Here is an 18,963-nt window from a genome sequence, read left to right as displayed (position 1 = left end):
TTAATTGAAATTTGGGTATCCACACCTCTGTGGCATCTAGAAAAAATATCAACTGCTTGTAACTCCTGCTGGTAGTACTTTAAAAGTAAAATAATTAGTTTTGTCCGCATTGTCCTTTTGTCTCATGCTAAAAAAAAGACAGCTACATGGAGAAAACATGGGGTTAAAAATAAAATAAAAATATTTTTAACTTTGTAAATAAAATATACTTTATTATTTTCAAAGGTATTAAACTATTCAATTTACTCTGTACAACGTTTTTAACATAAAGTGCTGTTTTTCTTGTTAAATACTTCTATGAAACACAGAATGATTTTTCCTAATTTTCAATTCTAAATACTTTCCATGAAACAACTTCAAAACTGTTTAAATAATTCGTAATTTTTATATGAATGCGTGAAGGTTTTCTTGCCCTTCGATTTCATTAGTTTGTCCGAATGGAAAAATCGTTAAAACACACTATTTTTTATTTAGATGATCAATTAAATTAACATTGTACTGAATTTGCCGAGGATTCCATTAAAACGATACCAAACCAAAGTTACCCTGTTTAAAATAAATATAATAAAAGGATAAAATAAAAAGCATTTATTGTTTTGTTTTTTTTCGTGGAAGAGTCAGCAGATATTTCTTAACAAACTTACTATACAATTTATTAGAAATAGAATTCATCACATTTGTTTCCTATTTACACATCTACAAATTGTGTTTTCAATATTTTTTTAAATATATTTTTAACCAAGCTTTGACAATCATTCATAATCTATACATACTCCAGGCCGATTTGGGCACAAGTTTATAATACACTTTTCATCGTCAACATACTAAAACCGAATAATTGAGCTACTTATTAACTCAAAAGATAGAAAAACAATGTATAGAAGAATATCAGCAATAAAATTTCTGATTTAAATACATAAAACAGATTATGCTTTACAAAAGTAAAAAAAGGATTTTGCTGAAATACAAATGATTTTTTCCTCTAGCCACAGTAAGCCATTAATGAAAATTTCCATTTAATTAAAAAACAGATAAAAATTCAATTGTTATTCAGCAAAACATTAATTATTTTTTATAGACAGCAATTTTTGTACTTTACCCCTTTTCTTAAATCTCACAAGGTTTTTCAAGTAGGAAAAAAATAAATAAAGTGAAATAAATTAAAATATTTACAATTATTTACACAAGCATAGTTATAAATAATAAAAGAGTTTTAAGTTAAAAATTTAAACTGATTACCAGTTAAAAGATACGGTCTTATTTAAATATTTCACTTTATCTGACTACGGGACAAGGCAACATGATTGAAATCACCTTAGGTTTACATCTGGGAAGAAAGCAGTTTAAAGTATAAGAAAATACTTTTGTATTTTATGAAAATGCATTTTCATTTACGAGATTAAAACAACTTTAAAATGCATATACTTTTTTTGTTTAACCTAAGGATCCAAATTTATGTTTGGAGTACTAAAAAGATTTAAGTTATATATAATCAATGTAAAATAGAAATAGTATAAAAAAAATTATTTTCTTCTCTTAAGTTCAGTTAAGGGAGATATGTACTACTCTATATTCTTCAACTGTATTTTAATAACTATTTCCCTAGTTAAAAAAAAAACTTTGTTGTTTATTACAACAAATCAACAGAACATTGTGATGAAAATAGATTTTTTCCCCCAATATAAAAAATATCCTTAAATCAGCCCTAAAATTAACAGATTTCTTTAACTATGTACACTATACCATCAAAGAACAATAATGTACAACCGCTGAATGCCAGCCGGATAATCTATCAATGAAAAATACTGTTTTGGAAATAATTTCGCTATTTAATATCACTCGGATTTATCTGATTGGGCCTTTCTCGAAAGAAGCCTTTTTCAGTTTTGCACTCTCGGATTGTGACTGTGCTCAAGTTGACGGTCACGTCGGTAATCACGATATCGTCAGCGAGCGGATTCCTGTTCCTCCAATACTCGGGGCCAGGGTTGGTGAGGATATGGGTCACTAGCTTATTGCCGGTATGCCCATTTTGGATTTTCTTCTTCTCAGGGGCTTGGTTCTGCAAAACAAGTTTTCAATGAAAAAAGGAAAATTACTTGTCTTATGTAAGATCCTTGTAAAAAATATTAAAAACAATACATTAATAATAAAAAATTATATTGAGAATTTAAAGCATACCTGCTGTGTCTGGGGTTGGCTTGTCTTCTTTTCTTGAGGCGGTGTGGGCGCAGGTACATTATTGACTGGAGGCGCTGTTGGAGGTGATGGTTTTGTAACAGGTGGAGATGTGACCTGTTCAACAGGACTCACTTTGTTCTGTGGAGGTGATGGCGTCTAACATTGCAAGAAATAAAGCATTAAATCGAGAAATGTTAACATCTGTGATCAGATTTTCTAAAACAATTTTGAGAGGAAAAAACTACCTTTACTGTGGGATGAGGTGGTGGTGAGAGTTTCGGCAACTTTGGCGCCGGGTGTGGTGGACTGGTTGTTATAGTGACGCCAATTTTACCACTTTCTTTACTCAACACCTCAGCCTTCCGTTTTGTACCGGGTCTCGGCGCGTCCTCTTCAGGATTGTAAACCGGCTCATCTTTCACAGGCTTGACAGGCTCGGTGGGCGGTGGTGCCGGAGGTGTGGAAGGTGGTGCCGGAGGTGGAGGTGTGGCTTCTTTCTTTTCTTTTTTATTATCAGGTTCAGGAACAGGAGACTTATCGCGTTCCTCTTCTGCTTGGCTTTGTTCTCCTTTAAAATCCATAAATTAGTTATTGGATACGATCAATAGGTAAATGATTAATTACCATTTTTGTTATCAGTAACAGGTGGTTCGGCTGGCGGTTCTTCCGGAGGTGGTTCTTCCTCAGGAGTTTTCGGCTCTTCAGGAGGTTCTTCATTTACCTCTCTCTCCGCTTCCACGGGAGCCGGAGCCTGGGAAACCTAATTTAATTCGTATTTTGTTAATATAAAATTATATAAATATATTGTGACTATCATCTAATAAACTATACAACTGTATTATGTGGTATAAAATAAATGTAAGCATCGAGCAAAGAATACTCATTTTACACAGATATTTCTACAAACTATTTTCTTGGGGGTTTTCATTTACAAGAAAGGAAATGTAAATTCACTAAAACATAATTTGGTGATTATGTTGAATACCTTACCTTGAATAAGACTGCCTTTAATATTTGCTGCTTACAATAAAAGATTGCACCATATATATTGATATTTTGACCAAACTTTCATAAATATTTATAATAAATATGAGTGGGTTTCATATTACTCATTATGCTGGTATTTTCTGCATTTAAATATAATAAGCAATAATCAAAATGTTAAAACAAATTTAAAAGAATTGTGTTACCTGTTTTTTCTTTGGGCCTCTTTTGTGCGCAGCACTGTCATTTCTCTGGCTAAAAATGCAATAAACATTTTAATTAATTAAAGTAAAATAGACAGATTTGTAATTAAACTAAGCATTTCAGTTTTGTTACTCATTTCCAAGAATACAAATAAATCCGTACATTTGTAACTTGTTAATTTGTAAAACTCATGACACTAGCTTTTTTTTATCTCCAAAAGTATAATTAATTAAAATAAAAATAAACTTAAAAATTAATCGTGAGATGCGGTCTGGTGTGATGTAGGTTTCAGAAAAACATTTTCTTTATCGTGCCAACGTTTCGATCTTTATTGAGATCATCTTCAGGGCTCAAAGTGTTTGTCTTCTGTGTAATTGTGCCATTCTTGTGTGTCATGTTGAGAGTGCCCAAACTCACACTCAACACGACACACAAGTACCTACATCACACCAGACCGCATCTCACGATTTCTGAATAATTATTTCTAGCATTGTATAAATTCATTCACGGTCACTAATCACCACACATATTTCAATTAATTAAGTTTTTAGTTGAGATAAAAAAGTCAGTGTCACGAGCGGGATTCGAACCCACAATCTTCGGCTAAATACGCCGCTGCTCTACCACTTGAGCTATCGTGACCTCGATCCATTCGGATACTAACTCCCTATCCCAACCCCACCTTTTTTTTTATTTTCCCTCCTTTTTGCCATTTTTCAAATGTCGTGTAATCTATTTGATTCTCGGCGACATGAAGTGACCAGAGGTGAGCTTTAGTGAAGATATACTTTGTTTTACTTATTAAATCCATTATATTTCACAGTCCAAATGACCATATAACTTCTTTCAATTAATTAATCTTTATGTAAGGTATTGGTTGAGATAAAAAAGTCAATGGCACGAGCGGGATTCGAACCCATGATATTTGGCTAGATACGCCGCTGCTCTAACACTTGAGCTATCGTGACCTCAATCCACTAAGGCACTAACTTCCTATCTCTACCCCACCTTTTGAACTGAAATAAATAATTTAATTAATTAAGGTTTTTAGTTGAGAGAAAAAAGTCAATGGCACGAGTGAGATTCAAACCCACGATCTTCAGCTAGATACGCCGCTGCTCTACCACTTGAGCTATCGTGACCTCAATCCACTCAGACACTAACTTCCTATATCTACCCCACCTTTTGAATTTTCCCTCCTTTGTGCCATTTTTCAAGTATACTGAACTTCACTAAAGCTCTCCATGGCCATTTCATTTGTTGTCGAGAATCCAATCTGATTACACGACATTTGAAAAATGGCGAAAAGGAGGGAAAATTCAAAAGGTGGGGTTGAGATGGGAAGTTAGTGTCCGAGTGGATCGAGGTCACAATAGCTCAAGTGGTAGAGCAGCAGTGTATCTAGCAAAGATCGTGGGTTCGAATCCCGCTCGTATCATTGACTTCTTTATCTCAACTAAAAACCTTAATTAATTCTAATATATTAATTGGTCAAGAGGACCACGAAATTAGGGAATTAAATAATTAAAATTTGAATTAAAAATTATATATTTTTTATCATAGACGATCTAAAATTTCTGTCAAAAATGTATAGAAAAGAAGACCTTACAACAATATTTATAGTTTGGTCAGTTCGGATCAGTCTAGTCTTCTTATCCCTCACTGTTTTGGTATGTCAGATGCATTTCAGCATTTTGCCATATTCAGAAGTGAGTATGAGTACATACCAAAAGAGTGAAGTGGATGGGAAAAGAGATGATCTATAGATACGTCATCTAAGACTTCAAGAATCTGTTTACAACTTAAAGCTTAACTTACCTTTGTTCGAATATGTCAATAAGCCTGCTATCCAGAATATTTTCTTCTGGCTCCCATGTGCTATGCCTGCGGAAACAAATGGTTAATTTGTTTGTCAAATGGTTTTGTCGAGATGTGATTACTTACTTTTGACTCCAGCCTTTCCATTTGACGAAATACTCTACTTGACCCTAAAAAAAAATATCAATATTTAATAATAACATAGAGAAAAAAAAATGCAAGTGATAATAAAAAGCATGTAAAATTATTTTGTTTTTGATAAAGCATCTCATCGTTGGGTCTTTCTGGATAAAATCAAGAATTCATTATTGAACTTGGGGACAATCGACCAATTATTTCAGGGGAAAGTTAAAACTAAAAGAACAGTAAATCAAAGACAATAAGACATTATAATGTGACTGAGGGTATGAGGATCATGGTAGCCAACTGGTTGGCATTCTCCCACTCAATATATCACCTAATACAACTGGCTAATATTGGAATCATAAGGCCATTAAATAATTATTAAAAGTTTTTAAAAAAATTTAAGGGTTTTTTGTAAAAGTTTAGACTAAGTGTCAAAATGATTCACAATATTTCCTGTTGTCGGAAACATCTTGCACCCCACTTACGATTTGATCTGACATTGTTTGTTATTAATTAATTTATATGTCAAATTGTAAAAATATTAATATAATGAGTTAGTGAAGTATGTGAAAAAAGTAAAATATTGCAAATTAGAAGTAAATGTTGAAAACATTTAGTTTTACTGAAATAATTCACATATATATTTTATTATTTATATTATTTTTCTTTACGTTCTATCCATATGAATATTTTTAGCATGATATTGTGATCTCTTTTATGTGTAAATATATAATATACTTGTAATACATTTACATATTTTTGTACAAGAATGACGGATCCGTGTATAAATAAATAAAATGGTTTCTGTGATAGAAAATCTCATGTATTACATATTAATTTTAAATTGATAAGAGTTCAATATAGTAAATAAATAGAGCAGTATGTTATCAACATCAAGAGGCATTACAAACTGAACTTTGAACTTTAAATTTTTTTTTAAAAATTGTATCATTCCAGCATTTGTCCCAGCCTCTTGATGACATTAGTGACAGTACGGTTCCTTTTCACCAGTAACAGCTTGCGCCCCACTTACACACAATTTGATCTGACACTGTTTATTATTAATTAATTTATATGTCAAATTGTAAAAATACTAATATAACGAGTTAGCGAACTATGTTAAAATTGTAAAATATTGCAAATGAGAAGAAAATGTTGAAAATATTTGATTATTCGTACATCGTGAGATGCGGTCAGATGTGATGTACGTTTCAGAAAAACATTTTCTTTATTGTGCCAACGTTTCAATCTTTATTGAGATCATCTTCAGGGCATTTCTTTTCCTCGGAAACATTGCACCCCACATACGATTTGATCTGACATTGTTTGTTATTAATTTATATGTCAAATTGTAAAAATACTAATATAATGAGTTAGTGAAGTATGTTAAAAAAGTAAAATATTGCAAATGAGACGTAAATGTTGAAAATATTTAGTTTTACTGAAATAATTCACATATATATTTTATTATTTATGTTATTTTTCTTTACGTTCTATCCATATGAATATTTTTAGCATGATATTGTGATCTCTTTTATGTGTAAATATATAATATACTACTGTAATACATTTATATATTTTTGTACGAGAATGGCAGATTCGTGTATAAATAAATAAATAAAATGGTTTCTGTGATAGAAAATCTCATGTATTACATATTAATTTTAAATTGATAAGAGTTCAATATAGTAAATAAATAGAGCAGTTTGTTATCAACATCAAGAGGCATTACAAACTGAACTTTGAACTTAAAATTTTTTTTTTAAATTGTATCATTCCAGCATTTGTCCCAGCCTGTTGATGACATTAGTGACAGTACGGTTCCTTTTCACCAGTAACAGCTTGCGCCCCACTTACACACAATTTGATCTGTCACTGTTTATTATTTTTATTATTAATTAATTTAAATGTCAAATTGTAAAAATACTAATATAACGAGTTAGCGAACTATGTTAAAATTGTAAAATATTGCAAATGAGAAGTAAATGTTGAAAATATTTGATTATTCGGAAATCGTGAGATGCAGTCAGATGTGATGTAGGTTTCAGAAAAACATTTTCTTTATTGTGCCAACGTTTCAATCTTTATTGAGATCATCTTCAGGGCCTGGGATTTACAAGCATTATTTAAATTTAACAAATACTTGTACAATGTGGAAAAAAGTGAGTGTATACAATGCAAAAAAATATTTTTTTATATTCAATCAAAGTATTTGTACTCACTCAAAGACCCTGAAGATGACCTCAAAGATCAAAACGTTGGCACGATAAAGAAAATGTTTTTCTAAAACCTACGTCGCACCAGACCGCAAATCACGATTTTGCAATAATCATCGACTCACATTTTAAAAAATTACAGGCCCAGTGTCAGAACAATAGCATGCCGATATTTTCCCTCCTGTTGTTTGAAATCGGAAGAATTTGGGATAAATTGTCATAACAGTAAAGTTTTAGCAAATTGTTATGCTTTAATATAGGGAATTTGTTGTTTTTAGTAACATTACGGAGTGTTTCAACTTATGCTACACATCAAGACAAAACTGCTTAGAAATCCAGCAAAAATTTACAATTCATTAAACAAAACTTGACCACCTAGGCATTTATATTCATTGTATTGGGTTGTCCGGAAAATAATGCAGGATTTTGGTATTAAACAAAAAAAAAGAAACTAGTTACTTTAAAGCAATGTTCTTTAATCAAAATNATACAAATGAGTAATCCTGTAAACGTAAACAGAATATTTTATATAGATTTTTTTTAATGAAAACTTAAAATCCTGCATTATTTTCCGGACAACCCAATATTTACATTTTTTTTTCTTTATGTTCTATTCATATGAATATTATTGTAAATAGCACCGTATTATGTGTAAACATTATAATGATTATTAGTTTGAATATTATGCGCTTTTTTATGTGTAATTACTTGTAATACATTTATATATTTTAGTACAAGCACGGTATCCATATATAAATAAATAAAATGGTTTCTCTGATAGAAAATCTCATTTATAACATGTAAATGTTTGAACTGATAAGAGTTCAATATTGTAAATAAACAGTGGTTTTTTATTTTTTTTTTTTGACTGGGGCTTCCGAGTGTAGTTGTTATCGACAACATCAAGAGGTGTTACAAACTGAATGAAATTTAAACTTTACAAGTTTTTGTTTTTTTAGTTTATATTAAAATTGTATCGTTCCAATATATGTCCCAGCCTCTTGAGGACATTAGTGACAGTACGGTTCCTTTTCACCAGTAATACCTTGCGCCCCACTTACGCACCAAATGATCTGTCACGACACCGTTTGCTATTTGTTCAAATTTCCCTTTGCTGATTTGAAATAACAAATTCTTTCATCGAAAGAAACAACGAAAAACTCTCTTCTTTAGCAATTCGGAAAAGAACTGAAAATATGAATTTGATATTTTGATGGTTTTTGTGAAATTTTTTTTGTAATTATTTTTATAAAATTTTTGAAATTTGCGAGGAAAAGAAAACTGAAAAAAGTACTGTCGACATGGGTAAAGGGTGGCTGTATACCAAGGTATTTCAAGGGATTTCTGATCAGTCAGCAGGGGTGAAGTGGCATCAAAGCAATATTTTGAATGGAGGGAGGCGCAATGTTTACCACCTCACCGAATGAGGTTATGTTTACCGTAAACAGACGAGACGAGATATCGTAATGAAATTACTTGCGGACTGGTCGAAAGCGAGACTCGACGGACCCAAACCCGATCGCGCGATACATTAAAAAAAACAAACAAGGCCTGAACGGCGGCGACTCACCCTGCGAGACCTCTTCTTCATAATACGCTCCGCGGCGTAGACTCTGTCGCCCATTTGGATTTGCGTCTATCTCAGGTTGGAAACGGGAAAGAAAAGGGCTGACGGCCTTGCCCCGAGGGCCATTTAGCGCCGTGGCTCACCAGTGGATCGTCGGCACGACGGCAAAGATAGAACAGCGTGCGGCCCAGCGGGCGATCGGCATTTCTCCGTTGTCTTTGCTGCCTCCCCACCACTCGGTATCGCCATTCGAAGGGGACCCGCCGACCACGGCCTCCCCACTTCCAACTTACGACTTACAATCGCGCGCTGCCGCCGCTTTAACGACGCCTACATCAAACCGTGGAACTTTCCAATTTTTCACTACTGACTCGTTGGGATTTTGAACCCAGTAATACACAGATGATTACCAGCATATCAATTCATCCCTTATAAATAAGCTACAACTCAGGTAAGCAAAATGCATTGTTCCATGTGTCCTACGCCGAAAGTCACTCTTCGTCATCAACACAGTAGACCCAGGACCATTCTGTAACAGGTCCCACAAGCTCAATAACTGTCAAAATCCAACACCAGAAGAAAAAACTGATCATTGGAGGTCTGTTAACTGGACAGTAGGGTAATGTAGTGCTGATAGAAGAGCCAGGGAGGGTTCGTCAACGCCAGTAGATCCAGAGCCATTCTGTAAAAGGTCCAACAGGCTCAATATTTGTCAAAATCCAAGACCTGAAGAATAGACTGATCATTGGCGGTCTGTTATCAGGACAGAAGGGTAACGTAGTGGTGCTAGAAGAGCCAGGGAGGGTTCATCAACGCCAGTAGATCCAGAGCCATTCTTTAAAAGGTCCGACAGGCTCAATATTTATCAAAATCCAAGATCCGAAGAATAAACTGACCTTATCATTACTAAGAAATACTAATAAATGAAGGATCATTAAAGGTCTGTTAACTGGAAAGAAGGGTAACGAAGATGTGATAGTAGGGCCAGGGAAGGTTCATCAACGCCAGTAGATTGAGAATCATTCTGCAAAAGGTTCCGCACACTGAATAACTGTCAAAATCCAAGGTTAGAAGAATAAACTTATAGTATCATTGCAAAGAGATACCAATAAATCTTGGATCATTAGAGGTCAGTTAACTGTTCAGAAGGATAACGTAGATGTAAAAGAGCCATGGGGGTTCCTCAACATGAGTAGATCCAGAACCATTGTTTAAAAGGCCCGATAGTCTCAATATTTGTCAAAATCCAAGATCAGCAAAATAAACTCAGTGTAACATTGCAAAGAAATACCAACAAAAGGAGGTTCATTGAAGGTCTGTTAACTGGATAGAAAAGTAACGTAGATGTGATAGAAGGGCAAGGGAAGGTTCATGAACACCAGTAGATCTAATAACAATCTGTAAAAGGTACCACAAGTTCAATAACCGTCAAAATCCAAGATCAGCAAAATAAACTCAGTTTACCAACAAACGCAGGTTCATTAAAGGTCTGTTAACTGGATAGAAAAGTAACGTAGATGTGATAGAAGGGCAAGGGAAAGTTCATAAACACCAGTAGATCCAGTACCATTCTGCAAAAGTTCCCACACGTTCAATAACTGTCAAAATCCAAGATCAGAAGAATAAACTGATCATTGCATGCCTGTTAACTGGACAGAAGGGTAACGCAGGGATATGGAAGTTTCGTCTACCTTAAAAAGATCCGACTGGCTAAATATCTGTAAAAATCCAATATCAGAAGATTAAACTGAGCGTGTCATTGTAAAGAAGTATTGGAATTCAATATCCAGAAATATTGGAGTTATAATAGGTCATCAAATCTCCAACTATGTATTGGAAGATGTGAGAAAAGGATTGGGCTCGTGGAGAGAGGTCTTTTTTGTAAAGGAGACTCAAACAAACTCAGAAACATCAAATTACCTTGCTTTTTCACATCAAAGTTAGGTAGGTGTTGCTGTTCTTTGAAGGGGACGATCAGGTGACATGGATTTCGCTCGACCTTTTTTTAATGATTCTACATTCCAAAACATTGGACACGTATCTGCCACTTCTTGTGAATGGGCCTTGGTTTCGCCAAAATGTTTTTTGAAAGTTGAAATTTTTCGCTTTTTAATATTTTTCTTTCGTCGTTATACTGGCTCAAATCTACTATGTGAATACATAATTGTACAGCTTAGTTTATGTACATTACAGTAAAAATGCAGCAAAAGCTATTAAAGTTTATCAATAACCAAAAAGGGGCGTCGGTGGTCGCAACGGTCTAGGCGTTGACACGGCGCTCATCACTCTAAGGTAAAGGTCCCGGGTTCGAATCCAGCGGCCCTGCATTCGAACCCGACATACTTACAAGTGGGCTTTTTTTCAAAAACACCGGCACTCTGAGGGTTTATATGACATGACCTCTGCCGTTGCGAACCCTCGTAAAAAAAATCTAAAAACCAAATATTTTTCAAGTAAACTAGGTCATAACTTTTTTCGAGAAACTAATATGAAATTTAGTTTTAGCACCTCTAGAGACCCCTAAATATAAATTTTTGATTGAATTTAAATTTATCGATTTTTGGACCCCTAATTTGTTTTTCGATTTTTAATGCATACCTAATTTAAATTTTTTAAATTCAAAAACGGCTAAAGGTATTTTAACGTCAAACATACCATTTGAAAGTAGAGGAATGTAGCTTCTTAACGACGAATGTAACTAAAAAAGAATATAAAAGATTTCTATAAGAAAATACACAAAATAAAAAAAATCATTTGTCAAACATTCTTTTTTTTAATATAAATAATAGCCTAATTTTAATGTTTGAAAGAGTTATAAAATGCATTTGATAATTTCTTTAAAACGAATTATCAACCATGAAAATCGGTTTACTATGGTTTGAGAAAAATCATGTTAGGAGCTTGCACTAGGAATACCAGTCACACAGAAGGTCGTCGAAATTATCAGTCAAAAAATTAATTTTTACCGATTTCCACGAAAGTCGGTATTTAATTTATTATAACGCTAGAATCACTACAATGAGGTCCAATCCAAGTTTGCACCATTTTCTGACCTACATTGCTTATAGAATATTTGTTAAAATATGTAAAAAAAAAGGAGTATTTTTTATGAATCTTTTACAATCATACCAAATTACAATAATCTGTGCAGTAGAACATTTTTGTTTTTATGTTAAACAACAATGAAATTAATACACCAAAAATAATATTTTTTAATCCATAAATAACCATTTAAGCTCATTTAAATAAGTTTACTTTATACTTATAATTTTTATTAATATTTCAATTTATACATTATAAATTAAAAAATAAATTCATTCAAACAGAATTACCTTTCGTCCCTTCTCTTTCATAATTAATTAATTTGAATTTTGTTCAGAATGTAGTGTTTTGCTTTGGTAAAAAGTTTTGGTGAAACGCAAATGAACAAAATGTAAAATATTATTCAAAAATCGTAAGATGCGGTCTGGTGTGACGTAGGTTTCAGAAAGACGTTTTCTTTATCGTGCCAACGTTTCGATCTTTATTGACATCATCTTCAGTGCCTGGGATTTACAAACATTGTTTAAATTTAACAAATACATGTAGGATGTGGAAAAAAGTGAATTTATACAATGCAAAATATATTTTTTATATTCATTCAAAGTATTTCTACTCACAAACACTTTGAGTTCCCAGGCCCTGAAGATGTTCTCATTAAAGATCGAAACGTTGGCACGATAAAGAAAATGTTTTTTTGAAACCTACATCTCACCAGACCGCTTCTCACGATTTCTGAATAATCTTTGTCTTACGGTCACTAATCGCCACACAAAAAAATGTAAAATGTTATAAATAAAATTAAAAATACTAAATTAAGCAATGCCAAAAAATTAAAGGTAAATAAATAACTAATCAAGTCAACTGTAGTAAAAGAATCTTAGGAATCGATTAATTAGACAAAGATATGCAAATGAAAAACGCAATGAAAATGTATTTTATTTATTCACTGAATTTTCTTAAGTCTATTTGTAATGAAAACATGTCAATGGAAAAGTGGGTTTAATTTTGGAATTAATTATTCTCACTTGTCAACAAAGACTCCTTAGATTTGTTAGCCAAATTATCCATATTATATATCCATATCCAAATTACATATATCCAACAGTGGAAAAATATCCGTGCGGAATTCTTCAGAAAATAGTCAAAATTTGGATTGGACCTCATTGTCGTGATTCTAGCGTTAAAATAAATTAAATATCGACTTTCGTGGAAATCGGTGTAAATTAATTTTTTGACGATAATTTCAACGTCCCAGTCTCGTTCGTAGTGCAAGCTCCTAATATGATTTTTCTCAAACCGTAGTAAACCGATTTTCATGGTTGAAAATTCGTTTTCAAAAAATTGTCAAATGCATTTTATAACTGTTTCAAACATTAAAATTGGGCTATTATTTCCATTAATAAAAAGAAAGAATTTTTGACAAATAATTTTCCTATTTTGTGTATTTTCTTATAGAAATTTTTTATATATTTTTAGCTACATGCGTCGTTAAGAACTACGTTCGTCCTCTACTTTCAAATGGTATGTTTGACGTTAAAATACTTTTAGCCGTTTTTGAATTTAAAAAATTTAAATCAGATATTCCGATAACATTAAATATCGAAAAACAAATTAAGGGTCCAAAAATCGATAAATTTAAATTCAAACAAAAATTTATATTTAGGGATCTCTAGAGGGCTAAAACTAAATTTCATATTAGTTCCACGGAAAAAAATAGACCTAGTTTACTTGAAAAATATTTGGTTTTTAGAATTTTTTGGTTATCGATAAACTTTAATATCTTTTACTATATTTTGATTGCAATCGAAATAAACTATGCTGTACAATTATGTATTCACATAGTAGATTTGAGCAAGTAGAACGACGAAAAAAAAATTAAAAAACGGAAAATTTCAAATTTCAAAAAACATTTGGGCGAAACCAGGGCATTTACACGAAGTGGCGTATACGTGTCCAATATTTTGGAGTGTAGAATCACGAAAAAAATGTTGATCGAAATCCGTGTCACACCAACCTGATCGTGCCCTTCAAAAAACATCAAATCGTTACACTGAGACAACCACCTACCTAATTTTGGTGTGAAAAAGCAAGATAATTTGATAGTTCTGAGTTTGTTTGATTCACTTCTACAAAAACATTTTTTTTTCGGTGAACCCAACCCTTTTCTTACTACCATCTTCCAACACAGAGTCGGAGATTTAATGCTCCCTTACAACTCCAAATATAAATAAACATCTAATGTAAATAATAATTTCTTATTGCATTGTTGGTGGCCGCTATTACCAATGTTTTTCATGTACCTTTTAATGGCCTCTCGTTACCCCCAGGGGTACTTATTCCGGTTGAGGACCCGTGGGTTTATTCAGTTTTAGCATTTCTGCTAAGGATGATGACATTATTTTAATTTTGAAATACGTATTTTTATTATTTTCCGTTAATAGTGTCAGCAGAAAAACCTTCTGCAAAACAAAATGTATTGGGGGCAACAAGGAAAGCCCCGTGAATACAACCCCCAAATAAAAATCCCAGTTCGTCAGCCTTTTTTAGCCCGGTAAATTCCGTTTGCAAGCCGTATTGTTCTTCATGTGTGCTCTTTAAAAAGTACAAAAAGTAAAATAAAATAAATAATTAGAGTACTTAGAGAAATAACTGACCCAATCGGAGACAGGAATTTTGTCAGCGTGGCCTGTAATTTTTGCCTTAAACCTTAGTATCAATTGGTCGAAAAGTAAGCTTTTTCTTTCTTAAACAAAGTTCAACAAAACATTTCTTCCTTTCTAAGTAATCGGTTTTTAACAAATCAGTTTCTTTTGCGGTATAAATTAATCAATGTGAATGCTTTTTTTCTGGTAGACATTCAAATTCAAACCACGGACTCCTTCGACAGATTAGAAACGTCTGCGGTTTTTTAGGGCAAGACTTAATTGCATTTTTTGAAATTTAATAATAATGTTAATTGTTGGGCTAATAATGTTACTTTCCTGGCTATTGTACGAGAAGTATTTGACATTTTGGTACAGATCGATCAACGTCGGAGATCAGACAAGGTTGACCTGTAGAGACGAGAAAAGAGATGGACTGGTGTGATGGGTAGGTGGTCAGAAAAAGTCTCCGCAATGGCAGAAAATTCTTGAACGAGTGTGGAAATACCTAAAGATTCTCGACTAAAATCGGCCTAACCTTCTCTCACACCCTTCTGTTTCACCTAATGCTCAAGGTTTTTAAGGCAGGTCGCTCGATGGTTTGGGGGTATCAAACTAGTCGAATCGTTTCAGCTATTTTATTCGTAAATTGTTGCACCTCCTGAATTTCACGCCTAACTACATGTTACACTTAAAAACATCTGTTTAATAAACATTTGTTTATTTACACCTTCATATCTAAGCAGGACAATCTCACTGCCTGACTGCAGACTCCCCGAAACTACGGCAGTTTAAATAATTAACGCTAATTTATCTTGGTTTAAAGCACTCATTTCTTTAGCCCAATATCTATTTGTTTTGCTTTAACAATTATGAAGACTGCTTCTATAATTTTTCGGCTTTTGAATCATCCATTTGTTCTAAGCAATTTGAACGTTGTACCGAACTGGCTCTTAGATTCAATAGATTTCTGCTCTACAAAGACCTTGATCATTCAAAGGCATTTTTTCAACTTGCCCAATAATAATCTAAAGTTTTCCTCTATCAAGCTGGTTCTTCAAACTCAGGTGCGAACTGATATACCATAATTACTTCCCTATCAGGGATGGTTCTGTTTAGCTTTGCTCATCGGGTAACCTGAGTGCTGGAAGACTTCTTCCATTTTTTGGCTAAGTGTACCATTCTTTCGGAGTTTTAGTTCTCTTTTTGGGAACTACTAGAGTTTTGGGACCGCGTTTGATCACACAACTTAATTCCCCAGATTGTCCAGACCCGGTTGGATTTGCAAAGGGACTGGAGTATTGCGGAGAACTCATGGAACAGTTTAAGTTTTAATTTTATATTGAGAAGCACTAACAGTTTTTATCTAATTTTGTTAACTTCTCAGCCGACCCACCACTTCTAGCAGCAGACGGTTTAATAATCAATGCTGCTTAAAAACTGTTTTTATTTTACTTTCTGTTATACTTCCTTAAGTATTCACATTTATTTTCTTTTTGTAAAAGTTGTTTTTTCATTCATTCATTCACAATAGAAAACAATTGTTCGCCCCAGATTGAAAAAGTATTAAATTAAAAGAATACTAAGCTCTTTCTTCTCCAAATCTATAGTTTCCTTTTTTCTCAAAGTTTGACTGGTGGTACATCTTAGGCGTTTTCATGGTTTTTCCCCCTGCTTTAAGCGAACGATATTCACTTTTGTCTCACTATAGTCTAATTGTCTAATTGACATATTTTTCACTCCTTTAAATCCAAGAATAATGTTTTGCTTTTAAAATTTCATAAACTCAATCGAACTCACACTCAAAGAGAGAATAATTTAGAACAAGATCAAAGTTTCAGAGAGAAACCATCTTCCAGTCAAGTCGTAGGCTTGATTATGCACATATGTGCGTTTGCGTGATCAAATCGCAAATAATTATTTATTGTTCGACCCAACTTGAGAACGTATTGGAAATTAATTATTCGTTACTTCTTCAAATTTATACTTTCCTTTTTTTTCTCTCTCTCAAAGTTTACCTAGCGTTATTATTACGTTTTAGGGCAAAATACATCCCAGCATTCTAATTTCAAAATGTAGTTGTTTTCAAATTTGCCATATTAAAAATAAATAAACCCATTAATTTGCAGGGTAAGACGACCTGCCATCGGTGAACAATTTTTCACCAGGTTAGAAAAAATACAAAACATTTTAGTTTATATTGAATTATTTAAGAGTGAGGAACTGCGAAATTAAATAGGTCTAAATAAGGTTTTCGTCAATTTTTACGAATTGGTGTTGGAAGTGCACACTACAGACAAGAATGACACATCTACACGGAAAACAAACACTTTGAGCCCTGAAGATGATCTCAATAAAGCTCGAAACGTGGCACGACAAAGAAAACGTTTTTCTAAAACCTACGTCACACCAGACCGCATCTCACGATCTCCGAATAATCATTGACTAACGGTCACTAAACACCACGCATTAATAAACTCTATTGAACTCGCACAGAGAGATTTTAATTTATTTTTTGAAGAGGGTGAAAATGAAGGAAAGAAATAATACACTTTTGTTCATATCGGATTGTTAGCCGAATATAGGAGCCAGTAAATCAGTATTTTCGACACGTCAACACCGTGGATTTTCCGTTTACGCATTCACCCCACATCGAATCGATATAAGAAGTTGCGAAAACAAGTTATCTCAGTTCATTTAAAATATTTTCAAAGTTCAATGAGCTTTACACTAAAAAAAAGTAAATTTTCAAGCATTGTCTTGTAAAGTTGTGCTAAACCTTTCTTGCTGCATCCTGCAGAATTTTGATACTTAAAAATTAGGAACTTAGAAAACATGGCGTCTTGAATATCCCCACGATTGCCAGCAGTGACCAAACAACGTGTCAAAGATTAATTCCAAAATCTAAAAAGTTACGAAAATGGTTATTTTTAATTTCTAGATCGATTTCATCAACCCTAAGCAGTCAGCTATACGTTTTAAGCTAATTTCACTGCCTAGAGTTGATGAAATCTATATCAGCAAATTTTTCATCATCCCAGCACTTATATTTTTGTCTACCTGTTGGTTGAATAACAACATAACTACTATCTACACCTAAAGAAATTAATTGGCAATTTCCTCCAATCAGTTGGTTGGTAAGCCGTTGTTGTACTAGAATACAAAGTATTAAGTTTAAGCGGTTTTAATGTAGAAAGATTTTGTTCAACAACATGTTTTCCAGTTGGTTTAACAATATGTGTAAAATTTAAAGACCAATGGTTTGTACCTCTATGGTTGAATTTATGAGAAAATTTTATCTTGGCAGGAATACATCTTACCAAAAAAGGCACAATCCATCGATCGGCTAAGTTTATAATTAAATCATAATGATTTTTTCGTAATTTATTAATTAATATAATAAAATTAACTAATTTAGTAATTACAATTAATTAAGGTGATGAATGGATTCTCGACGACAAATGAAATGAATCCAATCCGATTACACGACATTTGAAAAATGGCAAAAAGGAGGGAAAATTCAAAAGGTGCGGTTGAGATGGGAAGTTGATGTCCGAGTGGATCGAGATCACGATAGATCAAGTGGTACAGCAGCGGCGTTTCAAGCCGAAGATCGTGGGTTCGAATCCCGCTCGTGCCATTGATTTTTTTATCTCGACTAAAAAACCTTAATTAATTGTAATATATTAATTGGTCAAGCGGACCACGAAATTAGTGAATTTAATAATTTAGTAATATTTTTTGGTATTAATAACATAAAGTACATGAATTTCTGCATTGCTATTAAGCATCCGTTGCAGCTGCTTGCCTTCCATCGGCAAGGGTATCTTAACCGCGTTATCAATAAACCGAGACTACTGATTATCGATGAAGTTGCTAGTTACCTTTCGGTAAGGAAGAAGCAAACCTGTTCTTCCAAGTGGTAGCAAAGCGATATGAAGCGGGGAGTGTGATCCTAACCAGCAATCTGCCTTTTTACTCAATGGCCTCTTGGTGACGATGAGGCGCTGACAGCATCCATGCATAGGTTGCTACACCACGCCCGTATTGTACAGATTACCGGGAAAAGTTATCGGTTGAAAGACAAGCTGAAAAGCGGTCAGCTACATAAAGAATTTAAAGCGCAAATCAGCGAGTAAATCTAAGTGGGTGGATCAGTTTTACTTTAGCAAAGTGGGTCAGA

The 18,963-nt window shown here is 33.4% G+C and overlaps 2 protein-coding genes across 7 annotated transcripts in view; one reads left to right on the top strand and one right to left on the bottom strand.

Annotated features, from left to right (window-relative positions):
* Positions 1-3,225, top strand: part of LOC106669903 (TBC1 domain family member 9B) — a 32,838-nt gene extending 29,613 nt beyond the window's left edge. For 3 of the 6 annotated variants that reach the window (XR_002910371.1, XR_002910370.1, XM_024227364.1), the window contains one exon: positions 2,821-2,909. Coding sequence is in view for 1 of the 6 variants with exons in the window: in XM_024227364.1 (XP_024083132.1) it covers positions 2,821-2,823 (3 nt within the window). In the remaining 5 variants the exon portion in view is untranslated. Of the gene's footprint in view, positions 1-2,820 lie in introns of all 6 variants that reach the window. The other 3 variants (XM_024227361.1, XM_024227363.1, XM_024227362.1) reach the window with 2 other exon arrangements.
* On the bottom strand, positions 347-9,426 carry LOC106669925 (polycomb group protein Pc). The gene is made up of 8 exons (XM_014399804.2): positions 9,100-9,426; positions 5,314-5,357; positions 5,188-5,253; positions 3,372-3,420; positions 2,806-2,941; positions 2,427-2,749; positions 2,182-2,337; positions 347-2,062 (listed from the first exon to the last, which is right to left on the bottom strand). The coding sequence occupies exons 1-8, from the start codon at positions 9,151-9,153 to the stop codon at positions 1,826-1,828; spliced, it is 1,065 nt and encodes a 354-aa protein (XP_014255290.1). The 5' UTR covers positions 9,154-9,426; the 3' UTR covers positions 347-1,825.
* Positions 9,427-18,963: the final 9,537 nt, after the last annotated feature.

The sequence above is a fragment of the Cimex lectularius genome, unplaced genomic scaffold (assembly GCF_000648675.2).
Source record: "Cimex lectularius strain Harlan isolate CLEC.00 unplaced genomic scaffold, Clec_2.1 scaffold193, whole genome shotgun sequence".
NCBI lineage: Eukaryota > Metazoa > Arthropoda > Insecta > Hemiptera > Cimicidae > Cimex > Cimex lectularius.
This window is presented reverse-complemented; position numbering and strand designations above follow the sequence as displayed.

Coding starts and splice junctions, on each gene's coding strand:
- LOC106669925 (XM_014399804.2), bottom strand. CDS start 9,153: ATGGGCGACAGAGTCTACGCCGCGGAGCGTATTATGAAGAAGAGGTCT. Junction 5,358..9,099: donor TGAAGAAGAGGTCTCGCAGG/GTGAGTCGCCGC, acceptor ATTTTTTTTTAG/GGTCAAGTAGAGTATTTCGT. Junction 3,421..5,187: donor ATTGACATATTCGAACAAAG/GTAAGTTAAGCT, acceptor TTGCATTTTTAG/CCAGAGAAATGACAGTGCTG.